At 60.2% G+C, this 16,737-nt stretch overlaps 3 protein-coding genes across 3 annotated transcripts; 1 reads left to right on the forward strand and 2 right to left on the reverse strand.

Annotated features, from left to right (window-relative positions):
- Window positions 1–906: 906 nt before the first annotated feature.
- LOC308230180 (nuclear receptor subfamily 2 group F member 5-like) lies at window positions 907–6,288 on the reverse strand (the record flags this gene model as incomplete). Its single annotated transcript, XM_080634743.1, has 3 exons — window positions 907–1,181; window positions 1,908–2,438; window positions 5,979–6,288. 3 exons carry the CDS (start codon window positions 6,286–6,288, stop codon window positions 907–909), a joined length of 1,116 nt encoding a protein of 371 aa, XP_080490869.1.
- Window positions 6,289–7,026: 738 nt separating this feature from the next.
- Window positions 7,027–8,796, forward strand: BOLA1 (bolA family member 1). The gene is made up of 2 exons (XM_080634828.1): window positions 7,027–7,128; window positions 8,162–8,796. Exon 2 carries the CDS (start codon window positions 8,172–8,174, stop codon window positions 8,556–8,558), a length of 387 nt encoding a protein of 128 aa, XP_080490954.1. The 5' UTR covers window positions 7,027–7,128; window positions 8,162–8,171; the 3' UTR covers window positions 8,559–8,796.
- Window positions 8,797–10,235: 1,439 nt separating this feature from the next.
- SV2A (synaptic vesicle glycoprotein 2A) lies at window positions 10,236–16,186 on the reverse strand (the record flags this gene model as incomplete). The annotated part of the gene is made up of 12 exons (XM_080634834.1): window positions 10,236–10,419; window positions 10,837–10,996; window positions 11,341–11,544; window positions 12,000–12,133; window positions 12,215–12,379; window positions 12,961–13,049; window positions 13,147–13,257; window positions 13,374–13,463; window positions 13,905–14,038; window positions 14,122–14,273; window positions 14,363–14,543; window positions 15,610–16,186. 12 exons carry the CDS (start codon window positions 16,184–16,186, stop codon window positions 10,236–10,238), a joined length of 2,181 nt encoding a protein of 726 aa, XP_080490960.1.
- Window positions 16,187–16,737: the final 551 nt, after the last annotated feature.

The following is a 16,737-nucleotide window of genomic DNA, read 5'->3' on the forward strand; positions in this document are numbered from 1 at the left end:
TCTATTTTAAAATTAAAATGGAAATATACAATAAAATTAAAAAAAATAAAAAGAGAGAATGAAAACGAAACAAAAATAAATTTAAATTCAAATGTTAAATAAAAATAAAAAGTGTAAAAATGTCAGTAAAAATTAAAAAAAATACAAATAAATTAAGAAATCAAAAGTACAAAGAATTCCAAGTGGAACCGGTGGGATCTGACACTCAAAACACTCCATCAGGATCCTGGATCCCATCCTTTGTAGCCCCATGTTAAGGTCCTGTCAATGAGCTCCAATCCTTGATGTCCCCATCTTTGGGATCCCATCGTTGAGGTCCCAACCTTGGTGTCCCTGTTTGTGGTGGGTCCAATCCTCGCTGTTCCATCTTTGGGATCCCCTTGTTGAGGTTCAACCTTGGTGTCCCCATTTTTGGAGTCCTGGCAATGGGGTCCAATCTTTGGTGTCCCCATCTTTGGGCTTCCATCCTCGAGATCCCATCCTTGGTGTCCTCCATCCTTGATGCCCTCATCTTTAGGATCCCATCCTTGCTGTCCCCATCTTTGGGCTCCCATCCTTGAGGTCCCATCCTTGCTGCCCCCATCTTTGGTGCCCCCATCTCTGGGCTCCCATCCTTGATGTCCCATACTTGCTGTCCCCATCCTTGATGCCCCCATCTTTAGGCTTCGATCCTTGAGGTCCCAACCTTGCTGTCCCCACCCTTGCTGTCCCCATCTTTGGGCTCCCATCCTTGAGGTCCCATACTTGCTGTCCCCATCCTTGATGCCCCCATCTTTAGGCTTCGATCCTTGAGGTCCCAACTTTGCTGTCCCAATCTTTGGTGTCCCCATCTTTAGGCTTTCATCCTTGAGGTCCCATCCTCGCTGTCCCCATCTTTGGGTTCCCCATCCCACGGCACTGCTGGGATCACTGCATGGCTCCATGGGGCCAGCTGAGGCTGGCCCCGGCCAGCAGCATGTCGCGGATGAGGGTCTCGATGGGGGTCTCCCCAACCAGGCGGCTGAAGAAGAGCCGCTGGATGCCGGGCGCGGGGACGCTGCGCAGCGCGGGCAGGCGCAGGAGCAGGCGCCCGAAGCGGCCGGGCTGTGCCGGGTGCTGCCGCCGCACGTGCTCCTGCAGCGCGACCTGAGCCTGCTCCTGCAGCCCGGCCACGCGCCCCGGCTGCGACAGCCCCGCCGCGTCTGCACGGGGGAAACTGAGGCACGGCACCGCCGAGCCCCGCCCCGTTAAACCCCGCCCATTCGGTCCCGTTGGGACCCCACCCCGTTAAGCTCCACCCTCCTTGGAGCCCCCCCACTTTAACCTGCCCTTCGTCAAGCTCCGCCCCATAGAGCCGCACCCACCCATCCCCATCCCATTCATTCCCTATGCATCCATTGATGCCCCCCCCTTGGCACCCCCCTTTCCCCACTAAGCTCCTTGGGGCCCCCCAGCTTTAACCTCCCCATCGTCAAGCTTCGCCCCATAGAGCCGCAACCACCCATCCCCATCCCATTCATTCCCTGTACATCCATTGATGCCCATCCCCTTGGCACCTTCCCTTTCCCCATTAAGCTCCACCCTCCTTGGAGCCCCACCCTATTGGACTCCACCCATTTAAACCCCACCCCTTTAAGCCACACCCCGTTTTCCCACGCCCACGCATCCCCAGCCCATTCATCCCTTGCACACCCATTGATGCCTGCCCCCCTTCCCACCTCCCGTTAAGCCCCACACCTTTGAACCCCACCCCGTTAAGCCCCACCCTCTTTAGCCACGCCCCTTTTCTCACGCCCACCCATCCCCAGCCCATTCATTCCCTGCACCCCCATTGACACCCATTGGACCCAAGCACCCCCCATCTTGGCACCCAACCCCACGAAGCCCCACCCACAAAACCACACCCCTTTAAGCCCCGCCTCCCTCACCGGGGCTGAAGAGGGCCACAGCCTTGAGGCAGGCGAACTCGGCGGCATCCACCTGCAGCACCTTCAGCTTCTCCACCTGCTCCTGGAAGAGCCGGACGTGGTCCATGAAGGCCACCACGCGGTCAGCGGCCACGGGAGCGGCGTGGAGCCCGGCGGCCGCCAGCACCGGCGCGGCGTGCACGGGCAGCGCCGCCTGCGCCGCGTTCAGCACGAAGAGCTCGCTCCAGCCCAGCCGCAGCAGCGCCACTTGGTCCGAGAGCGGCAGCTCCGGGAAGAAGGGGACGATGCCCTTGGCCCACTCCACGGCGCTGAACAGGAGCCGCGCCGCCAGCTCGCAGATGCTCTCGATGCCCACCACGACGCCGGGGTGCAGGGCTTGAGCGCCGTAGCGAGCCGGCGGGTACGGCTCGGCGCGGAGCAGCACCGAGATGAAGCTGCTCAAGCAGCCGCGGCCACCGTAGGGGTCCCCGGGGACCGCAGGGCACTGCCCGGGGCTGGGGGGACCTTGAGCCATGCGGCCCCGCTGCACCGCTGCGGAGGGGAGCAGGAGGTCAGCACCCCCCGTGCCAACACCGCTGCGTGTCCCTGTGTCCACCCGGGGTGCAGGGTGCGAGGTAAGGGGTCCCTTGGGGTGCCTCCACCCGTGTTAGAGCAGGGGATGTGCCTCCCAGGGTGGGCACAGCCCTCCCCAACCGCGTGTGATGCCCTTGCTCCACCAGCTCCCACAGGCACATCGCATTTGGGGTCCGTCCACACCCCCCCCCCTTGTTGGTGCTAATGAGGGTCCCCACAGAGATGCTGGGGAGACGGAGCTGGGGGAAGAAGCTCCCCTTCATGTCCCATCCCTTGAGATTTCCCACTATGGGATTAACCCCCCCAGTTGGATTGTTGTTGGTTTTCCTTGTGGGAAGGGGGGAGTCGGCAGCCTTCTCTTCCTCCTCCTCAGCTCTGAGCCTGGCTTAGCCTAATGCAGGGTGATGATCCCAGTGTCACCAGCGGTCGGACTCGGGAATGGGGGTCCCCAGGGAATGGGGCTCCTTCAGGGTTGGGACCTCCTGGAATCGGGGGTCGGGGGCTGCTCTCACCCAGCCCTCGACGTGCAGCCCCAGAGCACCCCCAAATGCTCTCTTTGTTCAGCAGCACCCTCTCTTCACCCCCCCCTTTGCATCCCTAAACCCCCTTTGCAGCGCCCCAAACCCCCTCTCAATCAGCCCAAAACCCCTTTGCACCCTGAACTCCTTTTACATCACCAAGACTCCCCTTTGCATCACCCTGATCCCCTTTTACACCACCGTGACCCCCCTTTGCATCACCCTGAACCCATTTTACATCACCATGACCCCCCTTTGCATCACCCTGAACCCCTTTTACACCACCCCAGCCCCCCAGAGCAGCACTCTGCTCCTGTGATTTTGGTACTGGATTTGGTGCCAAATTCGGTGCCGATTCCCAGCTGGGAACGCCGGGATAAGGGGAATCGTGATGAACCACTGGGTTTGGAGCATCCCTGAGCAGGTGGGGAAACTGAGGCACGGAGCAGCCAGCCCCAGTGAAGGGGATGGGAAGGGCACACACAGAATTCCCCCAGCAGCTTCATCTGGGGACAACTGGGAGCCCCCAAAAAACAGAGCTAAGAGGGATGCAGGGAATGGGGGTCCCTGCCTTGGGAGTAACGCTGTGGCGGGTCCCATTCCATCGGATCCCATTGGGAACCAGCAGCTTGTGGCAATTCTGAACTAAAGATGAAACACAACAACAAAATAACCCCCAAAACCGGGCCCCAAAACCTTCAGAGAATTCGCCTGGATTTGGGCTTTTTATCCCTGGGATTTGATCCCTGGCTCCGGCTGCACCAAGCAGGCAGAGCTTTGCTACAAGGGGGTCTTGCTCCCAAAATCCAATCCCCTCAAACCTATCCAACTGGATTTTTTGGGGGGAGAAACAGGGAGAATTAAGGGTTAGGCTTGAACTGACTTGATCCCTGAGCTGCTCCCACCTAAATCCCATTTATTTTTGCAAGCCGGGATGGCCCTTCCCCTCCTCCCAACAGGAATTTTCCTCTTTATCCCAATTGTTCTGATTTATTTGCTATCATTTTGTATTGCTAAAAAAAAAAAAAAAAAAAATAAGCAACTTGTCGGGTTTTTGCCCTCTTTCTTTGGGTTTGGATACTAAAAAAGGTGATTTTCTGGGTGCTATCGGCACCGATGCAGGATAAATCCCTGCTTTAAGCCCAGCCTCAGCCCTTGTTATAATCCTTTCTAAACACGAAGTGTATAAATAAGCACCTTGAACAGCAACCAGGACACCCCCCCCCCCCCCGCCCCGGGTCCTTACTCAAGCAGGGAGGATGCTGCACGGCAGAGATTTGGTGCTGAGCATGCCCCGATGCCCCATTTGGGGCTTAATCTGCCCCCAAACCTACTTTTGGAGCTAAACCCGCAATCAAATCAACCCAAAATGAGGTGCTGGGGCTGGTTGGAGGCACAGGGATGTCGTTGGAACCTTGAAATGGGGTTTTGTGTGAGGTATGTGGGCTGATTTAGGTCAGATTTACCGAATACTGCTCCCGAAAAGTGGAATTCTTAATTTTAGAAAGAATTATCTGTATTTTTCTCGAGTTTTTTAACATTTAATGGAGAGGAAAAGTCAATTGGCCCCATTTCAGCATAGACTGGACCTAAACCCCGAGCCTAAACCGAGCCCAAAAGCTATCTCAGGGTGAAAAGAGGATGTAGTTGGGTGGGATCATAGCCGGGTTCCCGTGGCACAGCCTTTCCCATGGGAAAAGCTAACAACTAAAGCAGAAGGATGGAGCTGGGCCAGGGGGATTTGGGGATGGATCCCTGGATTTGGGGCACTCTTCCCAAAATGATGGGGCTGAGGGATGGAGGGAGGGAAAAGAATGGAGGGCAGAATGAAAGAGAAGAAGGAAAGGAGCTTTCCCTTTCTCTTTCCTCCTTTTCCCTTTCTCTTTCCTCCTTTTCCCTTTCTCTTTCCTCCTTTTCCCTTTCTCTTTCCTTTCCCAACCACTTTCACTTTCTTTTCCTTTCTCTCCCCTTTTCCTTGCTCTTTTCCTTTCTCTTTCCAGCTCTCCCGCTCCCACTTTGCTCTTTGCCTTTATCCACACGATTCACACCCGCTCCCTCACTTCTCCTTCCCACTTTCCCTCTTTTTCCTCCTCTTTTTTCTTCCCTTTACTTTCATTCTTTTGCTCCCTCTGCCTCTTTCCCACCTTTCCCTCCTGCTCTCACCTTCCTCTCTCCCACTCTCCTGGCCTTTTCCAGCCTCTCCCCTAGTTTTACTTCCCCTCTCTGTGGCTTTCCCATCCTCTCTCCCTCTTTTCCACCCTCTATCCTCCTCTTGCACCAACTCTTTTTCATTCCTTTATCTTTTCCATCCCCTCTTCTCCTTTTCATCCCCGCTTTTGCTTTTCCTCTCTCTCCCCTTCTTTTCCACATCATTTCCATCCCCTCTCCTTTTCCATGCTATATCCTTCTTTTCCATCCCTTCTCCCTCTTTTCCACCTTCTCCTTTTGCATCCCTTCATCATTTCCATTCCCTCCTCCCTCTTTTCCATCTTCTCCTTTTGCATCCCTTCATCTTTTCCATTCCCTCTTTTTTTTTGCATCTCTCTCCTTTTCCCATCCCCTCTCCTCCCTTTCCATCCCCTTTCCTTTCCCATCACTTCTCCATCCTCTCTCCTCCTTCTCCATCCCTTCTCCTTTCCCACCCTCTCCTTTTCCATGCTCTAACCTTCTTTTCCATCCCTTCTCCCTCTTTTCCACCCTCTCTACTTTTCCATCCCTTCTTCTCCTTTTCCACCCCTCTCCATCCTTTCTCCTTTTCCACCGTCTCCCCTTCTTTTTCACCCTCTCCTTTTCCATGCTCTATCCTTCTTTTCCATCCCTTCTCCTCCTTTTCCATCCCCTTTCCTTATTTTCAACCCTCTTCTTTTGCACCCTCTCTCCTTTCCCATCCCTTCTCCATCTCCTCTCCACCCCTTTACCCTTCCCATCCCTTCTCCCTCTCCCACCCCATCCCGACCCCTCTCCCCGCCCGTTCCCCCACCTTCCCGCCGCATCCCCACGCGGAGGCACTTGCGGAGCCGGCAGTACTGGCACTGGTTGCGGTGGGGCTGGTCCACGGGGCAGTCCCGGCCCCCCCGGCAGCTGTAGGCGAGGTTGCGCCGCACCGAGCGCTTGAAGAAGCTCTTGCAGCCCTCGCAGGTCACCTGCCCGTAGTGCTTCCCGCTCGCCCGGTCCCCGCACACCCGGCACGGCCCCGCCGCCCGCCCCGCACCGCCGCCGGGGGCAGGAGGAGGAGCGGGGGGAGCGGGGGGAAGAGGAGGCTCCGGCCACGGCCCCGCCGCCAAAGCCATGCTGGGGGACGGGGGGAGCCTCGACGGGGAGAGGAGAGCCCCGGGATGGGCAGGGGGTGGAGAAGAGGAAGCGAGGATGGAGGTGGGGAGCGCCGGGATGGAGGAAGAGGTGCCGGGTGGAGCGGGAGGAGCCAGGGATGGAGAAGGGGATCCGGGATGAAGATGGGATCTGGAGATGGAGAATGGGGTTCGGGTATGGAAAGAGTGATCCGGGATCCAGGGAGGAGCCACGGGATGGAGAAAGGGATCCAAGGATGGGGAGGACTATCCGGGATGGAGAGGGGGATCCGGGATGCAGGGAGGAGCCCCGGGATGGAGAAGGGTGAGAAAAGATCCCCAGTCTAGAGAGGGGAGTCCGGGAAAGGAGAAGGAGGTCCGGGAACGGAGCGGGGAGCCCCGGGTTGGGCAGGATTCCCGGGAGGCAGCCGAGGAAAGCGGTGGCGGGGACGGACAGGGACTGCGAAAGGAGGAGGAGCGGAGGAAGAGAGAAGTTCATTCGGGGCGGAGGGGAGGGTCCGGCCCCGGGGGGAGGAACGGGGAGGGGAACGAGGGAGATCCCGATCCCATAGCGCCAATACCCACGCCCCGCTCTCAGTCAACCCTCCACGCCATATAAGGGCATGAGAAGGCGGGCCGAGGGAAGCTCTCCGCCAATCAGAGGGAAGAAGGGCGGGGCCGAAGGGGGAAGGTGTGGCCTCAGGGCACTGGGGCGGGGTTTGTGGGGCTGGCGCGCAGCCTCCTGGGAGCCGTAGTTCTGCCGCTGTCACGTGACAGGGGCGGGCCGCGGTGACTCCATTTCCCAGCGTGCTTAGCGGCGGAGCGGAGTCGGAGCCGTGCGCGGTGAGGGCCGTGGGGGGGGCACCATGTGGGGCGGGGGGGGAGTTGGGGGGGCACCATGTGGGGTAAATGGGGTTTGGGGGGGGTGAGGCCCCTCTCGCTACGCGCCCCCCCTCCCCAGCCCCCAAAGCCGGGCCTTGCACCGTCCCGCGCCCCCTTCTCCCCCCCCCACTTATGGGGCCTGGTTCTGCAGGGCCCCCCCCCGAGTCCCAATCTCCCCCCATACAGTGCCCCCGCTTCCCTCATAAGTGGGGTCTCACCCCCCCCCCAAGCAAACCACATCGTCCCTTCCTGGCCCCCCCCATAACGGGGGTCTGATCCTTACCGCCCAGCCTCACCCCGCCATACAACCCTTCCCCCCCCATCACTGTTATCAGTGGGGCCCTGAAGGCAACTCTTATCTCCTGCCCCCCTGTAACTGGGCTCTGATCCTGAAGGGACCCCCCAATCCACCCCCAAGCAACCCCCATCCTGCCCTCCTGCCCCCCCCATAACTGGGGTCTGATCCTCACCCCCCCAGCAAACCCCATCCTTCTCTTGCCTCCTCCTCCATAACTGGGCTCTGATCCTGAAGAGCCCCCCCAAATCCCCCCCCAAGAAACCCCCATCCTCCCCTCCTGCCCTGCCTGTAACTGGGGTCTGATTCTCCCCCTCCCCATGCAACCCCCTCTCCTGCACCCCCATAACTGGGTTCTGATCCGGAAGGCCCCCCCCCAAGCAACTCCCATCCTGCCCTCCTGCCCCCCCCATAATTGGGGTTTGAGCCTCACCCCCATCCTCCCCTCCTGCCCTGCCTGTAACTGGGGTCTGATTCTCCCCCTCCCCATGCAACTCCCTCTCCTGCCCCCCCCATAACTGGGCTCTGATCCTCACCCCCTGCAGCAACCCCCATCCTTCCTTCTCCCCCTCCCCATAACTGGGCTCTGATCCTGAAGGCCCCCCCCCCCAAATCCCCCCCGAAGCAACCCCCATCCTCCCCTCCTGCCCCCCCCATAACTGTGCTCTAATTCCCCCCCTCTCCCCCCCCCCATTGCAGGCGCTGCCGGATGCGGGGCTCGCTGCTGGCTGCGGGGGGGGCGGCCATGGCCGAGGGCCCCCTGGCCCGCACCGTGCGCTCCAAGCTGGCGGCCGCGCTGGAGCCCTCGCACCTGCAGGTGCTGGACGAGAGCCCCCGGCACGGCGGGGCCGCGGGCGCCGGGACGCACCTGGCGGTGGTGGTGGTGAGCGGGCGCTTCGAGGGGCTCCCCCCGCTGCAGCGCCACCGCCTGGTGCACGCCGCGCTCAGCGCCGAGCTCGCGGGGCCGCTCCACGCCCTCGCCATCGTGGCCCGCACCCCGCAGCAGTGGGAGAGCGACCCCAGCGTCCCCGCGCGGCCGCCCTGCCTGGGGGGGTCCAAGCACGAGCGGCGCGGGGACGGCAACGGGGAGACCTAAAGGAGGGGGGGGGGGCCCGTCCGTTCTCCCCCCCCCCCCCCCCCCCCCCCGGGATGAGCCCGTGTCTAAGAGCGGGCATCGAGCCCAGCGACGTCGTGGGACGCGCCGTCAGCTTTAGGGGGGATCTGGGGGTGTCCCCCTGACCCCCCCCCCATTGCTACCCCCCCGTTAAAGAGATTGGGTATAGGGGGTGCAGCACACAAACACACACACACCCCCCCCCGAAAATAAACTCTCCCATGGGAACAACTGGGAAGTGGAAGGTGGAGCATCATTCCATGGGGGATTTGGGGACTTTGGGGTCACTATGGGAGGATTTGGGAGCTTTTTGGGGTCGTTTGGGAGAGTTTAGGGTCTTTCGGAAAGGGGTTGGGGGGAGATTTAGGGACTTTGGGGTCATTTTGGAGCCATTTGGGGTGTTTTGAGAGGGATTTGGGGTCGTTTGGGAGAATTAGGGTCTTTTGGAAAGGATTTGGGGTCATTTGGGGGGGGGTTAGGGACTTTGGGGTCATTTTGGAGCCATTTGGGGGCTTTTGGAGGTGATTTGGGGTCATTTGGGGGGTATTTGGAGACTTTTGGGTCATTTGGGGGGTTTGGGTCATTTTGGGAGTGTTTTGGGGGGGATTTGGGGTCATTTTGGGTGGGGTTTGGTTCATGTGGGGCTCTTTTCCGTTGGTTTTGTGTTGTTTTAATTAATTTACAAACATCTAAAAACTACAGCACAGCACAACTGCGAACGGACAGAACTTGGGGGGGGGTCGGGCCCCCCCAGGACCAGCTACACCGAGGGATGGGGGGGGGGGGAAGGAGGAGGAGGAGGAGGAGATGAAGCACACAATCGCTTGGGGGGGGCTGCTCTTCATCGTGGGGGCTTCCCATGATGGGGGGGGGGCTTCCAAAGTGCTTTTGCATAGACCAACACTTCCCATCCTCTGCTGGGGGGGGCCACAGCGACAGGGACCCCCCCCCCGTACCCCACTTTTTTGGGGGGCCCCCATGTACCCCGTTGTTTGGGGGGGGCGCTTTGTGCTTTGCAAACCACTGGTGGCTTTGTGCTTTGGGCTGGGGGATAAAGGGGGGCTGGGGGGGGAAAGGGGGTTCAGGGTGCACCCCCCGTCAGCACCCCAAAACAGGAACATCCTTTAAGAACGAGCTCAAAGTCACTAAATAAAGGCAGTTTGGGGGGGCGGCACCCCCCCTGCACCCCAAAACACATCTGGGCCCCCCCTTGCACCCCCTCAAACAGAGCTGTAGTTGGGGGGGGTCACTGCACCCCAAATCGCCACATGCCCCAAAGGGATGTGCACCCCAAACTGCAGTGCCCCCCCCTCCATTCCCCATCCTTCTGGGTTTGGAGGTGCAATGGGGACCCCTGCCCTTCCAGATGGGGAAACGGAGGCACGGAGCCTTCATCCTCCTCCTCCTCCCAGGGATGTTGGGGTCCCCCCAGCCCCCCCAGGAGCGAGCAGCTATTCACAGAGGGATGACACCAAGGGAGGAAATCGGGGGGGGGGGGGTGTCAGGGATATGGGGGGGTCCAAGTGCAAATGAAGATCCCAAATGCTCCAAGAAGACGTTTCACAGTGTCTAACGAGACTAATCCCCCCGGAAGGGGAGCTGGGACTTGGGAATGGGGGGGGGGGAGGTAAAGGGAAGGATTAGGGGGGTCCCCCCCCATCACTGCAGGACTTGCCCCCGGGTCTCGGGCAGTTTGAGGGCCAAGGAGCTGCCGAGGGCGAGCGCAGCCGAGGCCAAGAGGATGGGCACGGCCTTGGTGATGCCCACGAAGGAGGTGAAGATGCTGATGCCCAGCACGGCCGCCAGCTTGCAGAGAGCGTTCAGGAACCCAAACGCCGTCGTCCTACGGGGAGGCAGGGTGTTGGGATGGCACCCATGGAGGTGGGGGGGCACCCATGGAGGTGGGGTCCCCACCAGGCCCAGCGCGCTGGGGCAGGGGGTACCTGGGATGCGGTACCCAGCGGCGCAGCCGGATTGTGGTACCCAGGTGTGGCAGCCAGCATGGCAACATCTGGCAGGCAGCAATGCCTCTGGCAGCCAGCAACACGTGTGGCAGCCCAGAAACACATCTGGCACCCAACACCCAAAGCCTTATGCTCAGAACCTGGCACCCAGCACCTGAAACCTCATCCCCAGCATGGCAACATCTGGCACCCGGCGCCCATAACCTTGTGCACAACACCCAAAACCTTGCACCCAGAACCTGAAACCTCACCCACAGCACCCAAACCCTCACCCCCAGCACCCATAGGCCCCGCACCTCTTGTCGGAGGGGTAGAGCTCCACGGTGAGCACGTCGAGGGCATTCCAAGAGGCGATGCTGACGCCGCCGAAGAGGCAGAGCAGCGCGATCATGGCTGATTCGCTGTTCCCAAAGGACAGGAAGAAGCAGCTCACGCAGGACATGACGCTGGACCCGGCTGGAAAGGATACGGGACACGTCAGGGGGTGCAACGGGGACAGGTGTCCTCCTCATCCATAGGAAAGCATGGCCATAGACCCATTGGATGGGTTGGAAGGAACCTTCAAGACCATCTCGACCTGCCATGGACAGAGACACCTTCCACCAGAGCAGGTTGCTCCAAGCCTTGAGTGTCTCCATGGTTGGAGCATCCGCCATTCTCTGGGCAACCCTGGAAGTGTTGGATGGGGCTTGGGGCAACCTGCTCTAGTGGAAGGTGTCCTGGGTTGGAACTGGATGAGCTTCAAGGTCCCTTCCAACCTGATCTATGGATCTATGGATCTCAGCATCCTTGATGCCCACCCAGCATGCGAAGGCGGCCGATCTTGTCCATGAGGAGGGCAGAGACGATGTTCCCGGGCAGGACGGCCAAGGTGCCCAGGAAGCTGACAAAGTAGATCATGTAGGCATTGTTGTCGTCGCTGAAGTCGAGCTGGCAGCCCTCCTTGTTGTGCAGGAAGGTGCTGTTCACCACCTGGCTGTTGATGAACTTGTACTCAAAGAGATCTGTGGGCATGGAGAAGGTTTGGTGGGGTCAGGTCCATCTCCATCACCCCCTACTTGGGAACCATCTCCATCCCTTTGGGGACCATCCTTACCTCAACCCCATCTCCATCAACCCTTACTTTGGAGACTATCTCATCTCCACCCCTTTGGGGCCCATCGTGGTGGTGTCACCCCCATGTCCATCACCCCCTGCTTTGGGGACCAATTCATTGCCTTCCCTTTAGGGACCATCTTGGTGGCATCCCCACCATCTCCTTCTCTTTGGGGACCATCCTCATCCTGACCCCCTTCTCCATCACCACCCTGCTTTGGGGACCATCTTGGTGGGGTCACCCCCATCTCCATCCCTTTGGGGACCGTCCTCACCCCAACTCCCATCTCCATCACCTCCCTTTTTGGAGACCATCCCCATCTCCACCCCTTTGGGGCCCATCTCCAGCCCTGGCCCCGCTGACCCGTGTTGTAGAACATGGTGGAGATGAAGGTGCAGTTCTTGAAGAAGGTGTTGCTGGACGTGATGTCCTCGAAGTAGCACTCCTCAAAGAGTGAGTCCTCGAACGTCACCGACTTCATCTTCAGGCCGATGAACCTGGTGGGGCGGGAAGGGGTGGGATGAGCTGGGATGGGGCGGGATGGGGCAGGAGCAGCGGGAAGGGCCCCCGGGACTCACTTGTCATTGAAGTACTCGCCGCCGCGGTGGATCTGGTTCTCGAGGGTGAAGTTGAAGGTGAAGTGCCGCAGCCTCTCGCGCGTGAAGAGCTTGGTGCGGGCGGCGTAGTCCATGTTCTGCAGGTGCTTGATCATGTCCGGGAACCACACGGTCAGCCCATAGTAACTGCGGGAGACAGGGGTGAGCCCGGGCGGTGCTCCCAGTGCCGCCAGCTCCATCCCAGTGCCACCCATCCCAAACCATCCCATCCCATCCCATCCCATCCCATCCCATCCCATCCCATCCCATCCCATCCATCCCATCCATCCTTTCCCACTGCTGCCCATCCCATCCCATCCCCATCCCATTCCATCTCATCCCATACATCCTTTCCCATTGCTGCCCATCCCATCCCATCCCATCCCATCCCATCCCATCACATCCCATCCCATCCTATCCACCCCATCCTATCCATCCTTTCCCATCCCACCCCATCCTATCCTATTGTAACCATCCCATCCCATCCCGTCCATCCTTTCCCATTGCTGCCCATCCCATCCCATCCCATCCCATCCTATCCTACCCTATCCACCCCATCCCATCCATCCTTTCCCATTGCTGCCCATCCCATCCCATCCCATCCTATCCTGTCCTATCCTATCCTAACCATCCCATCCCATCCCATCCCATCCTATCCTACCCTATCCACCCCATCCCATCCATCCTTTCCCATTGCTGCCCACCCCATCCCATCCCCCCCAGCGCACCTGAAGGACATGGTGAACCACACTCCCATCATCATCAGGGTGATGCGGCGGAACTCAGGCGCGAAGCACTGCTGGAAGTTGCTCCAGACCTGTGGGACACAGGAGTGACAATGGGGGACAATGGGGGACAATAGGGGACACAGGAGGGTGACAAGGAGGGGACACAGGGGGGTGCTGGGCCCTCACCTGCTGCGAGAGGTTGAGCACCCGCACGAGCCAGCGCCGGTGCCACGTCCCTGTGTCCGCCTGGATCTCGATGAGCTCGTCCTCCCGCTTGATGGTCTTGATGTGGGTGACCTGTGGGGCAGCGCGGGGACACGGGAAGCTCCGGCCCTGGGGCTCAGTTCCCCCCCCACTGTGACTCCTGGAGGTGGGAATGCGCAGCCCCTCCTGCAGCAATGGGGGGTCCTTACCGAGAAGACCCGCTCGGGGTGGCCCTTGGCTCGCATGTTGGTGTCATGGACCTGCTTCAGCACCATCCAGGCCTCATCATGTTTGCCGTTCTGCAAGGCAGCGCCACGCTCACCCCTGGGGCCCTCCTGCATCACCCACTTGGGGGTCCCTCTTTGGGTCCCACCACCCACTTGGGGGTCTCTGACCGGCTCCTCCCATCTCCATCACCCACTTAAGGGGTCCCTGCATGGGTCCCTTCATCTCCATCACCCACTTAAGGCATCCCTGAATAGGTCTCTTCATCTCCATCACCTACTTAAGGGGTCCCTGCATGGGTCCCTTCATCTCCATCACCTACTTAAGGGGTCCCTGCATGGGTCCCTTCATCTCCATCACCTACTTAAGGGGTCCCTGCATGGGTCCCTTCATCTCCATCACCCACTTAAGGGGTCCCTGCATGGGTCCCTTCATCTCCATCACCTACTTAAGGGGTCCCTGCATGGGTCCCTTCATCTCCATCACCCACTCAGGGGTCCCTGTTTGGGTCCCACCTCCAGGAAGAAGCGGGGGCTCTCGGGCATGGTGGTGAGCGCCCCGATGGCGAACACCGAGGGGAAGGCGCAGACCAGGACGAAGACCCTCCAGCTGTGGAACTGATAGGCTGAGCCCATCTGGAAGCTCCATCCTGTGGGAATGGGACAGGACGCTGTGATGGTGCCGAGCCCCACCACAATGCAGGACATAGGCTGGTGCTGGGGGTGTTCTTACCATAGTGGGGGATGATGGCCCAAGCCATGGCAGAGGCGTAGATGCCCCCGATCATCCAGAACATGCAGAGCCAGCTCAGGTGCTCCCCGCGCTTCTCCTGCGCCAGGAACTCCGAGAAGTAGGAGAAGACGATGGGGATGGAGCCCCCGATGCTGGGGAAGGGGGGGGAGCACAGCACAGGTCACCCTGCCCCCCAGCAAAGGGGGGTCAACGGCGACGGGGTCGGGTGCATCCCCCTTACCCCATGCCCGAGAGGAGGCGGCAGAAGAGGAAGGTGCCGTAGCCTTGGACGAAGGAGGAGAAGAAGGCGAAGACGCTGTTGACGGAGAGGGAGATGAGGAGGCACTGCCGCCGGCCCAGGCGGTCCGCGAGGCCGCCCCACAGGAAGGCGCCCACCATCATGCCCAGGTACACGATGAGCCCTGGGGGGACAGACACACACAGAGAGATCAGTGCTGGGGGGCACAGGGACAGAGCCACCCGCCCCGGGGGGGCACCTGCGTGGTCCCCTCTGCTCTGCTGTGGCTGCGGGGCAAGGAGGCACCATGGAGAAGGGGGAGTGCACCCCCCCAGTGCAGTGTGTCCTCTGCATCCCCCCTGTGCCCCCCATCCTCCCCCTGTGCCGCTCTGCGCCCCACATGGACCCACCTCCCGGCACCCCCATGTGCACCCCGTCCTCCTCTGTGTCCCCGTTTCTCCTGTGTCCCCCATGTTCCATGTACCCCTCTATATCCTACGTGTCCACTCATATCCCATGTTCTCCTCTATATCCCGTGTGTCCCTGTATATCCCATGTGTCTCCCCTTATCCCATGTACCCCTCCATATCCTATCCACCCCTCTATATCCCGTGTCCACATCTCCCCATCAGCTCATATCCCCCTGGGAATTTCCCCATGTCTCTCAATATTCTTCATCTTCCATTGCCCCCTCCACATCCCCTTGTCCCTCACCCCTCCAAGTCCCATATGTTTGAGAGGCCCCCATACCCCATGTGCCCCTCTATATCCCATGTACCCCTCTATATCCCGTGTGTCCCCCATATCCCATGTACCCCTCTATATCCCATGTGCCCCCATATCCCATGTACCCCCTATATCCCGCGTGTCCCCCATATCCCATGTACCCCTCTATATCCCATGTGCCCCCATATCCCATGTACCCCCTATATCCCGTGTGTCCCCCATATCCCATGTACCCCCTATATCCCGTGTGTCCCCCATATCCCATGTACCCCCTATATCCCGCGTGTCCCCCATATCCCATGTACCCCTCTATATCCCATGTGCCCCCATATCCCATGTACCCCCTATATCCCGTGTGTCCCCCATATCCCATGTACTCCTCTATATCCCATGTGCCCCCATATCCCATGTACCCCCTATATCCCGTGTGTCCCCCATATCCCATGTACCCCTCTATATCCCATGGGTCCCCCATATCCCATGTCCCCCATATCCCATATCCCCCCGCCCCCAGCCGCCCTCACCCAGCATGCCCTTGTTGGAGTCGGACAGGCACATATCCTTCTCGGCGCTGGGCAGGACGAAGCCCACCACGAACACCTCCACCCCATCGGCCATGAGCGCCAGGCCCAGCACGAAGTAGAGGGTCCACTGGAAGCGGCCGTGGCCGCACTCCTGCAGGATGAGCTCGTATTGCTGCGCCAGCTCCTCCCTCTCCTTCCGCCGCTGCCCCTCGCTGTCCGCCAAGCCCGCGGCGCCCGCGGCGGTGCCCAGGCGCTCGCCCTGCCCCGAGTGCTGCCGGGGGATGCCCTGGTACTCGCCCTCGTAGATCTCGTCCTCCTCATCGTGCCCCTCGGTGGCGTCGCTGGAGGCTCCCTCCTCGTCGTTGGCGCCCTCGCCCCCCCGGTAGTAACCGTCCTGCGGCGCGTAGTCCTCGTCGTCCTCCTCCTCCTCGAAGCGGGAGTAGGAGCGCTTGGTGTACTCGTCCTGCACGCGGTCCATGCCCCGGCTCACCTTCTTGGCCGCGTGCTTCTTCACCTCCTTGGCGATGTCCTTGGCGCCCCGGATGAACGCCGTCCGGTCCCGGAAGCTCTCATCCATGGTGCTGGGATGAGCCGGGACACCGGGATGCGATGGGGAATAGGAAGAGGGGGGGGCTCTGTGTCTGCGTCCGCGTCCTCACGCCCGGGGACCGCGGCGGGATGCGGGGAGACGGGGGACGGCGCTACCCATCCGCGTGGTACCGGCTGACCTGGGGAGTCCGGACACAAGCAGGGGATGGGAGAGGCTGGGAATGGTCCCGCATCCCGCCTCATCCCCGGGTTTGCACCGCACCAGCACCCCCTCATCTGGGGGGGAATGGGAGGATTTTGGACTGGAAGGAGATGGGGTCTGAGGACACCATCTCAGTGCCCTCCCCCCTTGCTTGGAGGATCAAAGCTCTCAGAGGGGTGCCCGCATTCAGCAGGATTTCGACACCCGTTGACCAAGGTGGATTCTCCGATGTCAAATAACGTGGCTGAGCACAAGTGACGGCGCTGGTTTCACAGAACCAGGGAATGGTTCGGGTTGGAAAGGACCTCAAAGCTCCTCCAGCTCCAACCCCTGCCACAGGCAAGGACAGCTCCCATGAGCTCCCTTTGGGGAGCCCC

The sequence above is a fragment of the Psittacula echo genome (assembly GCF_963264785.1).
Source record: "Psittacula echo genome assembly, chromosome: 26".
NCBI lineage: Eukaryota > Metazoa > Chordata > Aves > Psittaciformes > Psittacidae > Psittacula > Psittacula echo.